This window comes from Sinocyclocheilus anshuiensis, unplaced genomic scaffold (assembly GCF_001515605.1).
Source record: "Sinocyclocheilus anshuiensis isolate Anshui unplaced genomic scaffold, SAMN03320099.WGS_v1.1 scaffold1151, whole genome shotgun sequence".
In the NCBI taxonomy this organism is placed as follows: Eukaryota; Metazoa; Chordata; class Actinopteri; order Cypriniformes; family Cyprinidae; genus Sinocyclocheilus; species Sinocyclocheilus anshuiensis.
Genome location: NW_015548202.1, coordinates 247,628 through 262,406, shown reverse-complemented (window position 1 = coordinate 262,406; position 14,779 = coordinate 247,628). Strand labels below are relative to the sequence as shown.

The window sequence follows — 14,779 nt, the reverse complement described above, 5'->3', positions numbered from 1 at the left end:
CCAGGGCAATACAAGCTATGGGAAAACACCAAGACGTGGAGGCCACCAGAGTGGCTACAAGCCATACTGATCATGCAGAACAGGTAGTGTGTGACTATCAATGGATAAGCGTGTTTGTTTCCTTATTCTTGCTTATTTGGTGTTTAAGAAACACTACTTAGAAATATTGATTTGAACAGAACTTGAATTGAGCTTGATGACTTTTATTCAGAGCTGATTCCTGCAGATCTTGTAGCTTTTTTTTTTTTTTTTTTTTTTTCCCCCCCAAGCTTCTGATTCAAGAAATTCAAGAAAAAGATTCACAAATTAAAGCTTTAAATCATAGTAGAAAGTTTTAAATTCATAGTCTTTGCATTAAATGTGTCATGCATTGCTAAAAGTTTACTGTTTTTCCAGTACAAATATCTGAACATCCTTAAGATGCGTTTACTTGAGGTGCAAATTGAGGATATGATGCCTTTTCTGAAACTGTAAAATTTTTAGTTTATGCTTGAAACAAGGACAAATATTTGTCAATGCGGTACGAAAGCGTATTTTCCCTTTGAATTGTGTGGGGGGGGGGTGGTTTCCTCTGAGACCCTTCGGCAGATTTGTTTGTAGTCATGAGCTCCAGTGTTTTAAAAGACGACGACATGTTTTGCTTCAAGTCAATTTCTTTGGACATTTGCATCGGAGTTTAGAAAATTAGGACGAAATACTGGAGATCTGTTCTTGTCAAGCTTTGAAGTGTTGCAGTACTATTTTTTTTTTTTTTTTTTTTTTTCCCCCCTCCAGATTTTGGTGTAGAAACCAATTTTCTCTCAGAAATTGCTAGTAAATTTGACAGTTACAAAATAATCCTTTAAAATCGGGGGGGGGGGGGGGGTTTCCTCTGAGACCCTTCGGCAGATTTGTTTGTAGTCATGAGCTCCAGTGTTTTAAAAGACGACGACATGTTTTGCTTCAAGTCAATTTCTTTGGACATTTGCATCGGAGTTTAGAAAATTAGGACGAAATACTGGAGATCTGTTCTTGTCAAGCTTTGAAGTGTTGCAGTACTATTTTTTTTTTTTTTCTTTTTTTTCCCCCCTCCAGATTTTGGTGTAGAAACCAATTTTCTCTCAGAAATTGCTAGTAAATTTGACAGTTACAAAATAATGTCAAGTAACATTGAATTAAATGTGAACGTTTGAAGGAAGGGTGCATTTTGTAACATTTGTTTTGAATTGGTTTACAAATCCTTGTAAAAGGTTTAAATGAACAAATGACAGAATATTTGCTGTACTTTTAGTGTTCAAAATGCGTGCAAAACTCTGCTTTGCATTTGTCTTCCTCAACGTTTTCCAACCTGCCGCTGACCATGTCTGTTTCTCATCAGGACTAAAGTATTCCCAAAAACCAGGAGTCTGACTGTGACGACAACAACAGTAGTTCACACACCTGCGGGCTCTTTCCTTTTAGCGGATGAGATCATGACCCATTTGTACAGAACGGATGAATAGGGGAAGCAATGTCACTTCCACATTTTAATTTTATTTTCCTTTTGTCCACATTTCCAGAGATGGAAGTGTTATTTTTACTGTACTTTTTGGTACCTTTTTTGAATAATGTATTGTATGGTTGTATTTTACATGTCTACTGGATTTGCCACATGAGGTTCGGGAGCTGCCAGAGCTTTTGAAATAAAACAATTGAGTAAATTTTTCTCAATGTTTCCAGATGCTTGTTCTGCTTCCTGTTGTTGCATAGCGTAGGAGAGCCCTTTTAAAACACCAGAGTCCCGTGAATGTCAGCGTTTTTGGGTAATGCATCTAATAGTGACTGGAAATGTCCACTTTTGCTTTGATTTTTAATTTTTTTTTATTTATTTTTTTTTTATTTTTTTTTGTCAATTAGGATATTTGTTAGCAACCAGCAATGTTACTCATTTGAAGTCTCATTCCTATAGTGTTTTTGGTAGAAATAAATGATTTGTAAGTTTTGGACGTGTTCTCGTTTACTGGCTAACATTAATGTTAATTTGTCAATCTTACAGTTTTTCTCAATTGCTTTGGCTCAATTCTCGAAGTTGACTGTCATGGTGAAAAAACAACTAAACATTTTGACCAGTGTGGCTCACACGATGACAAAAATACTTTATATTTTGGTGGCCTTGGCCAAATTACTGACACGATAACTAGGTTTTGAAGCATGAATGAAATGTTTTGGGTGAGTAACTACATTTTGCAGACATGCAATAAAGTTCTGAAGTTCCAGCAAACAGTTGTGACATTTGCACTCACAGTTTAGAGAATGTTAAGATTGTTTTGAAAAATGTGCCAAAGCAATTGAGAAAAACTGTGATGGTTTAAATGGTTACTTTTACTGTGACAATTAAGTTGAGTTATAACGGTGATTTTGCCAAAACACCTTTGATTTCAAAACCCTGGTAACTTTGCATTAACTACTTTAGTAAACCTACTAGTTAAGTCCTGGGGTCTCATTTATGAACGTTGCGTACGCACAAAATGGGCATAGAATTTGCGTACGCACATATCGGGATTTATTAAAAATAAACTTGGCGTAAATATGTACGCACCACATGGACATTCTAGACCATGCGCACGCACTCTCCTGTAGTGAGAAAAGTAATTAAGTAAACGACGGTTTTAAAATCGGTTTTAATTTCGATATACACATTTACATTAAATATTCCACTCTCATTAATGGAGATAAGCACAGAAATTACATGAAGTCATTACGCAGAAGTTAAACAAATTATGAATTTAGACCTATTTAGTGGATGCGCTTGATCGCTTTTCCTGTGGCATGCTGTTTTGATGACAACGATGAGTGCTATAGGTGCACAATAATTCATCTTTAAACTAAACTGCAGATCTCATGTTATGAGAAAATATTTTAGTGAGCATGATCAAAGATGCGCACTTCGATATTATGGCGGACACTGCTGGATTCAGTGGTCGGACGGTCTATTGTCTGGTTTGAATAGGTCCAATAATAATATCTTACTGTACAACCGCAGCTGCACGGAGGTGTTGATGCCGTGTGAAGGCATCGCCACAACATTATGAAAAATACCACTGTATTTGAAGGATACAACTTGAAGAAAATGGTCATTTGCATGTTTTCTTTTTAAAATAGGCTACTTTGTCAGTGATGCGCTGAGTCAGACAATTCTATTTACACTGCAATAAATATAGGCAAAAAATAGCTAAAATATGTTCACCTTATCAGCAAAACTGCATAAATTAAAAGTGAGTACACCCCTCACATTTCAGCAACCATTTTATTATATGTCGTCAAGGGACAATACTATAGAAATGAAAATTGGATATACTTTAGACTAGTCAATGTGCAGCTTGTATAGCAGTACAGAATTACTGTCCTCTAAAAATAACTCAACATACAGCCATTGTTGTCTAAATAACTGGCAACAAAAGTGAGTACACCCTAAGTGAATATGTCAAAACTGTGTCCAAAGTGTCAATATTTTGTGTGAGCCCCATTGTTATCTAGCACTGCCTTAATCCGCGCATTGACTACTCTAAAATATATCCAAGTTTCATTTCTATTGTATTGTCCCTTGAGAAGTATGGAGAACCAAACCTGCAGAAATAAAAAATAAATAAATACACAAATAAATAAATGAATGTGTGTATAAATAAATAAATACGCAAATAAATAAATAAATGTGTGTATAAATAAAGGTGTGCATTATAACTGAGAACTACATGAACGTTTAAGGAAATGCTAAACTCATCCTAACTATTTTCCTTTGATCACTCATTTATTTCTGAATGTAGTTCCATGTTTATTTTTCCTCTGCGCAACATGCTAATGAGAGGGTGTCAACCATGGACTTGGTCGGGTCTTGTGATATCTGGGGGCGCTGCTTTCCCGCTGACAGGAGATGCATGATGTTTTACTGTCTCTGGTGGGACATGTGATGTGCTGTCTGTATTTTGGCACAGTAAATTAATTATTTATATATGTATTTAAACAAGAATACGTGTATTTATACACACATTTATTTATTTATTTGCTTAATTTATTTATTTTTAATTTCTGCAGGTTTGGTCCTCCATACGTGGATGGGAATATACATGGAAATGATATGCAGATGAGGTTATGCATAGTAAAACTAGGCGTTGTAAGCTCCATATATGGTGATTTCGGGGAGGAGATGGGGTGGAGATGCACGTACGCACAATCTTCCCTTGACTGGGATTTATAAAGGCAGATTATTAAATTAAGAAATTGCGCAGGTTCTGGCATACACATGGTTTTACAAATCTGAAAACTTTTGTGCATACGCAAAATCTAGCTTTTGTGCATACGTACACTTTTAGGATGAAATCTATGGAAAGTTTTATAAATGAGACCCCTGGTATGTTGCATGAACTGCAAAAAAATTAATATTTTTTTCTTGTTTTCTACTTCAAATATAATTCTTTTACTTGAGATGGAAAAAGATGAGTACTCTTGTTTTCCAATAAGTTTAAGTTTATGCTTGAGACTAAAGCAAATATGTCAGTGGAGTATGATAGCTTTTTTTCTTTTGAATTAAGTTATATTTTTCTGACCCCATTGGCTGATATTTGTTCTGGTTTTAATCGAACTCACTTTATTTTGATCATTTTCTCAGAAAACAATACTTTTTATCGTATTTTTATTCACAAAAAATGTATTTTGCTCTGACATCTGTACTGGGGATAAAAGGACATAATATAGCATATCACTGTTTGAAAAATGTAAAGTGTAATGATGAAAAAATATTCAATTTACTGTTTTTAATAGTGTACACTATGCAGTATTTAGTACGTAGTAAGAGTTTCCATTCTGTACACAGTCAGAGTCGTTTGAGTGAATCGATTCATTTGAGTTATCGCTTAATAGAGTTCCAAAAAGTCTACATTTTATGTGTTATTCACATGTTTTAAAGAAATATTAAATGCTGATTTTAATGACTGTTTTCGGTTAAATCAAATGTTGCGTTGTACACCATGCACATCACAGTTTTACTCCTAAACAAAGCTCGTACCGGTGAAATGTGAATCAGTTCGCTCGAATCATCTAAAGAACCGGTTCAAATTAATGATTCAGTTTGGCATTGGATTCAGACTTGTGGAAACAGTAGAAGAGTTGCAAGAAAAGAAATAAAAATATGGATTACAAAATTAGCAGAAAGTTTATGGATGGAGGCCAGAGGGGGTTTAGGATGTGTATGACTCAATTTCGCCAACGAAAGGTGAGATTAACGAACTATATTAGCAGGTGAGGTAAAATGATGCACAGATGATGGGAAAATACAGCTCAGAATCACAGAACACGTGTTCAAAACGCTGTCATAATGAAATAATTGAGATATACATTAAAGAGTCAATTAACTAGCATGGGACTGATTTTACATACGTTTGTTCACCTGAAACAAGCTCAACAAGGACTCCGTGTTAACGCAGGTAAACTGTAAAGTGTGAAATGTGGTGTTATATTTTCCTTAAGCAAATCATTTTAATTGTATATTTTGTATTCAGCAAAGAACAGTGTGGGAGAAATGTGTTAAACTTTTGAATATATAATTTTTGTTATGTGTATTTTACCTTGATTTACAGTAGAGGGCGCTAGATGGCAATAAAAGAGGTACCGGTATATAAAATACATACTGTATTTAAATGAACAGAAAATTACATTTTGATTAGTTTTCAATTTAGGGCCCATTTTAACTTTTTTACTTTGAACACTGACGCAAATTAAGACTATAGTTGTGTTGAAGTAATGTAAAATAGTAATAATCATGCTTTAAAATCCTTTAGCTATTCAAGACATTCAGAGAATTAGTCATTTAAAACAAGTTTGTTCTCATCATTCTGATAATTCAAATAATTTCGAAATTTTATAATGGTTTAATTTGATCAGTCGGTTTGAGACGCTCATCCAAAACTAGCCGTAAACATTCAGTATGCGTAATTTTAGTCATTAAAAAACGAATTGTCAGAAAATCAACTTCTCGGAAAGACTAATACTATTTTAAATGAGTAAAATGAAGCTAATAGCAATCTTACTTGAAATATTCTTCACAATTCAAAACAGCATTAGTATGTGTTTGGGAAACTGGCTCAAACTGAAGCGTAGTTAAGCGTGTGGGTTTAGATTACTCACAGAGATGGGTAATTGTGCCAGAGAGGGCTGTCTGTTGGATCCTCACCGCCTTGTGTCATAACAAACTACCACATGCTAGGATTTCAGAGTCATTTAAGTAGTTAAAGATCTGCTCCATCATCCTCCAGAAAGCTGGACGTTTAGGAGGGAGAATGAATCTGCCTTCGCTGTACCCTCGAGTATGGCATTTAACGTTAAAATACTCTAAAGAGACCTTTAATGCACTTGACCTCTTCGCTGTAGATAAAAGCCTCATTAAGTGACCCGCTTCTGTAGAGTTGCCTTTGTCAGATTTCCAAGAAAGACATGAGCCATAAAAAGACACAGGGTTCTTGAAAAAAGCTTCTTATTTTTTTTTATTGTTATTCCAGTTCTTTGATTCTGTTTACCAGGGATTAATCTAATATACAAATACCACACACATTTATAAAAATGACTTTCACTGAAATTGTTCTTGTGTTAAAGAGGAGTAAAGTGCATATCTCAGACATGTTCTGTGATTTTTTATTTTTTTTGTATGTTTTTAAATCTTTAAGAAATATCAATATATCGTAACCAATATTAAAACATCATCAAACAAATAGTGCAAGTAAGTTCCCACCAGTCGCCACAGAAGGGCTTCATATATATACACACACACACACATCTTTAAGCACCTTCGTTGTACATGGCCATTGAAACATCTTTGCATTTTGCACACCAAGATGAAAACATCTTAAAAGTCTTGTGTGAAGTGCAGAAGCTTAAATTTTCAGATGATTTTAATTCTCATTTGGAGTACTTGTGCAGTTTGTTTTGTGGGTGTTTTAGAAGTTAAAAGTCTTGAAGGGGGGATTTTATGCTTTTTTTTATTACCGTATTGTTTTGATTTCAGAGGGTTTGATGTCAAATATCGTACACTGTCTGCATTGACACATTCTCTCTTGAAAAACAGATAAACCGGAACACAAATGTGTTAGTGTCTTTATAAAACATCTTAGTAAAATATAGCCAAGGCTTATTTAAATATGCATAAATAGCATGAAAATATGTTTAGTTTCAGTTTAAACGATGCTGAATTACTCTAGCCATTCAGATGAGGAACAGTATCAAAGTTGTGGACGTTTTTCCCTCGTTTTATTTTCCTGTACACCACAAGCACCTCCAAGACACTTCATATGTGAAAAAGACTGCTTTGCAAACAGATTGGATTTCAAGTTTGTTCTTTAACAACACATCTTTGGATGTTTTACAATAGAAACACTTACAATAATGAACAATTCCACTGTAGAACCTGAAAGCCATCTATACAAATTATTTTAAACAGCATTCGATTTCATCAAGGGTCAATTTGAAATGCACAATATAAATAATTATGAGAAAAAAATAACTTGCAGGATTTCTCTTTTGTCTAATTGCATGATTAACTGCAGATTGATGTGACAACTTGTTATGTGTAACACGTGATATTTTGGCTGTAAAAAAAAAAGATTTGTAATCCTGAGAGTTTTTCTTATTAATTTTGTCTTTGTGGTTTCTGTGGTAATTCTAAAAAAAATGGAACCACTTTTGTATTTTGCATAGTGGATTACAATGTGTAAATTTGTAATTTTCCTTGTGTTTAGGATTTAGCTTCACTGAAAACTGTTAAATTAGAAAACCTGTCAGATAATGCAATGCAAACATCAAAGCTTCTAGCTTATTCAGCAGGACTTATTTTTTCTTTCTGCATACCTGATTGTCAAATTTTTGCGTTCGATTTTCACATACTCCATTGCACTGAACAGTCTATGAGCGCATCACCCTTGTTAGCAAACGCTGAAGCATCAAAAACAGCTTGAACAAATGCACATCCAAGATATTAACAAATCTAGTCATTTAAAAAGTAGGCTTTTTAAAATCCCTGTCATCCCATATGGAAGCTAACTTATGAAACAAACAAAAAAACAAAAAAATGTAATTCTCATTTAATATTACAGAGTCTGAACCCGGTTCGTAAAGACTTTGTGGCATCCGAAGCGAGCAGCTGTTTCAAGGAATTAACAAAAGTCACTTTGCGGCCTCGGGAATGGGTGGAGCTCGTTCCAGTCTCACGGCCCAGGGGTCAGAGGTCGCCAAATAGAAAGGCGGGTGTGGCAGAACGTTCTCCGTCGCCACGGCGAAAGCAAACACGCCCCGCTTTCTGTTCACATCCTCTGAGATGAGCTTTCTGTCCGTTTCTCGGCTGCCACCGTCGACGTCCTCTAGCGTTTTTCCTCCCGTAGGCTGCTGTTTCCCCAGCAAGGGGGCGCCACGAGCGGCGGGAATCCGCATCGTCCTGTCCGCTTGGAGGGCGTTGGGATCTGGAGGGAAGAGGAAGTTGGTGGACCTCCAGGCGGAGGGCTTTCGGCCCCGTCGCGGGCGTGAGACGCGGCAGCTCTGCCGCTTGATGTGCCGGTGAAGGTGGTCGGAGCGCGTGAAGCTCTTGTAGCAGTGCTCGCATTGGTACGGCCGCACGCCGGTGTGGATGCGCAAGTGGTTCTTCAGGTCGTAGTTGTGAACGAACTTAGAGTTGCAGTGCAGGCAGATGTATGGCCTCTCACCGGTGTGCTTGCGCATGTGAATCTTCAGCTTGTCTTGCCTGAGAAAGAGAAAAACAGCAATTAAACGAACAGTTCACCCAAAAATGTGCATTTTTGCTCGGCAATGGATCTTCTGCAGTGAATGGGTGCCGTCAGAATGAGAGTCCAAACAGCTGATAAAAACATCACAATAAACCACAAGTCATCCACACCACTCCAGTCCATCAATTAACATCTTGTGAAGTGAAAAACTGCATGTTTGTAAAAAACAAATCCAGCATTAAGATGTTTTTAACTTCAAAGCCTCACTTCTGGCCAAAATGTGCATCCATAATCCATAATAACTCTTCCTCCAGTGGAACAAGTCCATCTCCTGTTGTCTCTCAGATCAAAATCCACCAACTGTTTTGGCTTGTAAACAGTGCTTGATCAGTACATATGTCTCTCCTGATTCAGACTTTTTCACTGGAGAAAGCAATGTTATGGATTATGGACTTGTATTTTAGCTGGAAGCAATTGTTTGAAGTTAAAAAGATCTTAATGATGGATTTATTTCTTACAAACCTGCAGCTTTTCACTTCACAAGACTTGTGGATTATTGTGATGTTTTTAATCACCTGTTTTGGACTCTCATTCTGACGGCACCCATTCACTGCAGAGGATCCATTGCTGAGCAAGTGACATCTAAATTTATCCACATCTGACGAAGAAACAAACGCATCTACGTCTTGGATGGCCTGATTGTGATTACATTTTCAGCAAATTGTCATTTTTGAGCGAACTATTCGTCTAAGTTTGGGTTTTGAGGTTATTTTGCATACCTGTAAGAATCCCTGCAAAACCTCAAGGCACACCATGCACGCAGAAAAGCGTACATGCATGCAGAAAAACACACAAGCAGGTGTACGCCTTTGTACTTGAAAAGCAGACAGCTGCAAGTTGCTCAACAGCAGCAGCGACAGAAAAACCCAAAAAACACGAAAACCGGATTTAGTGTTCCTGTTATGTGGTATCCAGATGAGTTATCCAGAAGCTCAGAAGCCTTCGTTTGATCTATTTCGCAGTCTAGATCTCACTCATCGAAATTTCATTCCTCTACAGAGCGTTTGAGCCCAAAAGTGAAATGTAGGTCTTATATTAACATCACTACGCTTTGGCTTTTATTACAGTGTGGAAACCTCATGCGGCTCCGACCACAGTGATGCATAAAGTGTTTCACAGCAGGTTTGTCCTTATGATGCTGCTCTAGTTTTCATGTGCCATTTCATTGTTGTAATACTGAAGCTAAGCTCTTCAGCTTCAAAGAGGCTATTTATTCTAGCAGACAGTCAGTGTAATTTGTTTGAGGGGAAAAGTTTGCTGGGTTACATGACAGCAAGTCAGAATTCTTTCTCGTAAATCTGTCATTGTAAAACATTCTTTGCCTTCTTCAGTATGTCTGCTCCTTTTTAGTGACTGTTCATTTTAAAGTGTTATTCTTGTACTCTATCTGCTTGAATTGATGTTAAAAACATTCCTGAAATGTTAAAGGGATAGTTTGCCCAAAAATTAACATTCTGATGTGGCTTTGGAACCCATCGACTTTTATTGTACGGACAAAAGCAGTTTTCAAAATATCTGCTTTTGTGTTCTACAGATAAAGGAAAGTCATAACGCTTTGGAACGACATTAGGGTGAGTAAATTCTGACAATTAAAATTTTTTTTTTATGCAAATCCAGATTGTGGTACTTCATGATCCGATTGTCTCCTTTTCATCCCATCTTTCCGGTCAACTATCACTTTAAATAAAAGTTCAGAAGCTCTCATAATAGTAATTTAATAAAAATGTAATGAAATAAAATCATAAATAATACAATTAAAAATAGTAAATAATAAAAATAGTGAAATTAAGTGCTAAACACGAATTTTAATAATTAGAAGTGTATAGAAAGATACAAAATATACCCACCATCATTCCAATCAACTATCACTATAATTAAAAGTGGCAAAAATAAATAGGAATTTATTAATCATTTTAATAAAAGTATTAAATTGTAAATAATAAAATTAAATGTATAGTAAATAATTTTAATAATTAGATGCTTATAGAAAAATACAAAATGTAGCCACCATCATTCCCATTAACGATCACTGTAATTATTGTAAATATTAAAAATGGCAAAAAATAAATAAATAGGAATTTAGTAGTAATTTTAATAAAATGTAAGAAAAATAAAAATGTAAAAATAAAATATAAATTGTAAAAAATAAAATGAAATGGTAAATAATAATTTTAATGCTTAGAAGTGTATAAAAATATACAATATACAATATCCCTATAAAGAAAAGTGGCAAAAGTTTCAATAGTTATTTAATAAGAATTTAAATGAAATAAAATGATAAATAATAAAACAAAATTGTAAATAATATATTAAAATGTTAAGTAATTACTAATTTGATTGTTATAATAATACAATCATTGTTTTAATTGTTACTTTTTAAATTAATATACTAAAAAATCAAATAAAACAAAAATGACATTTAATAAACTTATTAAAATAAAATACAAACTACTTCTATACTGAAGTAGTAAAGTATACTTGACTAGTGTCACTTCATCTTTTCTCATTTGTGCTCTTTAATTAGGATCGAGGGCTCAAGTTTGTGTCACCTTAACCCGACTCACCTGGTGAAGCGGACCTCACAGATGGTGCACATGTAGGGCTTCTCTCCGGTGTGTGTTCGCATGTGCCGTGGCAGCTTTCCCGCTCCTTGAATCACCTTGTTGCAGATGGGGCACTGCTGTGACGCCTTGGGCTTCATTTTCCTCTCCTCCTCCAGCTGCCACGGAGGAAACAGCGTCCCGAGATGGGAGGCGGAAAGAAAACTCAGGTAGGACCGCAGCTCCGCTCCCTCTTTGATCGGACCGAGGCTGGGGTCAGAGGTTATTCCCAACCCTGGACTCATGAAGTCTTTGAGGAAGTCTCTGTGCAGGATTGGGTTTGTAGGCTCATCCTTCAGCTCTTCTTTGATGACTTCTTTCTTGACCGCAAGGTCCAAAGGGCCGTTTTCTAGTGAAGCATTGGGGAAAGGGTGGGAAGGGTGTCGGCGCTCCAGAATCTGAGGGTAGCCTGGGAATTCTGCCGCCCACATGTGAGGATAGAAGCCTGGGAGAAGGGGTGAGAATCCGGCGCCTCTTTCCAGGCCTGGCATTTTCGGATAGAGTCCCTCTTGAAGTAAAGACTCTATCGAGAAGTCCTTCAGCGCCCGGCCCTCCAATCCCTCCGGCCCTCGGGGTTTCTGGTCTTCCGGAGTGTCCGATTGGCGTCTTTGGGATTCTTGGCCATCCGGGTTCGGCGCTCCTTGTTGGGAGCTACAAGGTGGGCTATCCGTCCTCCCATTCTCCCAAACTTTGAGTTCCTCTTGGTTTTCGGCTCCTTGTGTGGATTTCTCGCTATTGTTGTCCTCAAATTCTCCATCTTTGGAGTCGACCTCCTCCTCCATTTCTTCCTCGTCTTCTTCATCCTCGTCTTCCTCGTCATCTCCCTCAAACTCCTCTCCTTCCAGAGGTCCTCCTCCTCGTTCTCCACCTCCTCCCGTGTCCATGATTTCCAGACACACGTTTATAATGCAGGGAATTTCCAGGAGCCTGGCGGCACTCAGGATCTCCTTGACGTTGGATGCTGTCACCGTCAGCGTCGACGTGTACGCGAACTCCAGAATGGCCGTCAGCGATTCCGGCACCACGAAGTCCAGCTCGTAGATGGCGTGCTGGTTGGAGTCCTGGCTGGAGCCGGTGGCCACCGTGAAGAGTTTTTTGAAGTACTGGCTGCAGGCGGCCAGGACGGAGCGATGGGTGCGGTACTCCTGGTCCCGGACCACTAGGATGACGTCGCAAAGCAGGCCGTCCCGCCGCTGCTCGTTAAGACTGCACAGAACGTCGTTGCTGTGGTTCGGGAAGGGGATTCCGATCAGGTCCTCGTCTGTGTGCGCCATCCTCTCCGAGGAGTCTGTGTGCAGGTAAAAAAGTGAAATCGGTCAGAGCTGTCATGCATTAAAATAAGGCTGGGCGATAAATAGATATTTGTGACCATGGACCACAAAACCAGTCATAAGGGACAATTCTGAAATTGAGTAACTGAATAAATAAGCTTTCCATTGACGTATGGTTTGTTAGGATAGGACAATATTTGGCTGAGATACAACTATTTGAAAATCTGGAATCTGAGGGTGCAAAAAAATCTAAATATTGAGAAAATCACCTTTAAAGTTGTCCAAATGAAGTTCTTAGCAATGCATATTACTAATCAAAAATTAAGTTTTGATATATTTACGGTAGGAAATTTACAAAATATCTTCATGGAACATGGTCTTTACTTAATATCCTAATGATTTTTGGCATAAAAGAAAAATCTATATAATTTTGATCCATACAACGTACTGCTGGCTATTGCTACAAATTTAGCCATGCTACTTATGACTGGTTTTGTGCTCCAAGGTCCATTCCATAATATTAATAATGCATTTTTAAGTCATTTAAGTAAAATATTTAGCCTACATCTAGACGATCATCTAGCACTTCACTACAAACCGACAAAATAAAAGTTGACTTTTAACTTGACAGAAATGACAGAAATGTATTACTATTGTAAAATGTATACTGAAAAAAAATTGGTTTAAAATAATTTTCACTCAGAAATTGCTAGTGCATTTCACAAATAATTACAAAGAAACAGCAAGTAACACATCGAATTAAATGTGAAATTTTGAAATAGAAAAACTGAAATAGTATGTTTTTGTAAAACATGTTTCAATAATTTTTATTTACATTGACAATTTACAATTTTTTATTGAAAAAACATTTTTTACAGTGTACTTCTCCTATTACTATTATTATTATTATTATTTAGGGAATATCATGCAACCAATATATCTTTTCACTCACGATTTAAAGGTTGTGTTGGGCAGCATTTTAATTGGCAAAAAATAAAAATGCAAAGTTTGTTGTGAATTAATTATATTTTAATTTGATTGCATGTTAAAATATTGATTAAATTCATTAGACACCATTTTGATTATACATTTGTAATAAATCATAAAACAGAAAAAAATACGAAAAACGACTTTACTCTATATAGTTTGATTGTATTTTCAATTGATTGCATGTTAAAAGACTTAGTAATTGAATCTAATTACGAACATTTTTTGATGATAAAGTGATATGGAATCACAAAACACAGAATCCAGAAAAAAATCAAATAGAAGACACAGAATAAAGGATTGATTTTACTCTATGAAGTTTCCTTATAAACAAACAAATGATGTATTCATTCATTTTCAACGTCTAACAGACATGTGGAATGCATTTCCCTTCCCATTAAAATGAATATCATGATAAATATTGATAGCAAAAGATATGGAAAAATATTTTTTTGGCCAGCCCCACAATAATCAACTGAAAATGAGATTTGAGTTAAAGATGCTTGTTTCTGCAAAAGTGCGTTACTCTGTGCACTTTGCGGTTAAAGAGGATGCGTCGCATGCACAATCAGATAATTAATTAGCTCCTGTCGAGCGTCTGGGGAGCAAATCTCTGTTTCTGGTTCTCTCTGATTGCGATCAAACAACAATTCCACTGGCTTCTGCTTTTTACGCCGTATACATTGATAGCAGAGGCCATTTTGTTGTGAAGGCCTCAAAAGATAGTGAATTAAATCTGATGGTTTGCATTGTGAGAAAAGCTGATACTTACCTTTGTCACGTTCGGAAAAAAGCACAGCACAGGAAGGCAAAAGGGGTCAGGCCCTAGTTTCTGCTTTCCACGGGAAAAAAGTGTCAGGGCTTGAGTAAACGTCACCCATCGGCCCCAGATTCACTCGTGTTTCATGAGAGGCCGATGCTGTTTAATTGCAGCTACTTTAAATGCAAAATGTTGAATCCTTTTTTTTTCTTATTGTTATAATTTACTTAAGTCTAGTTTAGAAGTGTACTTCTACAGAACACTGTCCAAAAATAATAAAGGATTGGGAAAGCTGTATTTTGCAGACCTCCGTTCAGATGCTCTTAAACTACAGGCCTACATGAATGGAGCCTGAATTGTACCTGCGGATTTCCTGAAATG

General features: G+C 36.6%; 2 protein-coding genes across 3 annotated transcripts in view; one reads left to right on the top strand and one right to left on the bottom strand.

The window, feature by feature from the left end:
* Positions 1–1,699, top strand: part of hnrnpabb (heterogeneous nuclear ribonucleoprotein A/Bb) — a 5,208-nt gene extending 3,509 nt beyond the window's left edge. The window contains exons 8-9 of the mRNA XM_016440068.1: positions 1–83; positions 1,358–1,699. The exon at positions 1–83 is cut by the window's left edge and continues 1 nt beyond it. Coding sequence (XP_016295554.1) covers positions 1–70 — 70 coding nt within the window. The 3' untranslated portion in view covers positions 71–83; positions 1,358–1,699. The remainder of the gene's footprint in view (positions 84–1,357) is intronic.
* Positions 1,700–6,476: 4,777 nt separating this feature from the next.
* The window catches only part of LOC107653363 (zinc finger and BTB domain-containing protein 7C-like), a 30,342-nt gene continuing 22,039 nt past the window's right edge, over positions 6,477–14,779 (bottom strand). For both annotated transcript variants that reach the window (XM_016440059.1, XM_016440060.1), the window contains exons 2-3: positions 11,345–12,668; positions 6,477–8,737 (exon numbers count right to left, since the gene is read on the bottom strand). In XM_016440059.1, the coding sequence (XP_016295545.1) occupies positions 8,167–8,737; positions 11,345–12,654 (1,881 nt within the window). In that variant the 5' untranslated portion in view covers positions 12,655–12,668 and the 3' untranslated portion in view covers positions 6,477–8,166. The remainder of the gene's footprint in view (positions 8,738–11,344; positions 12,669–14,779) is intronic.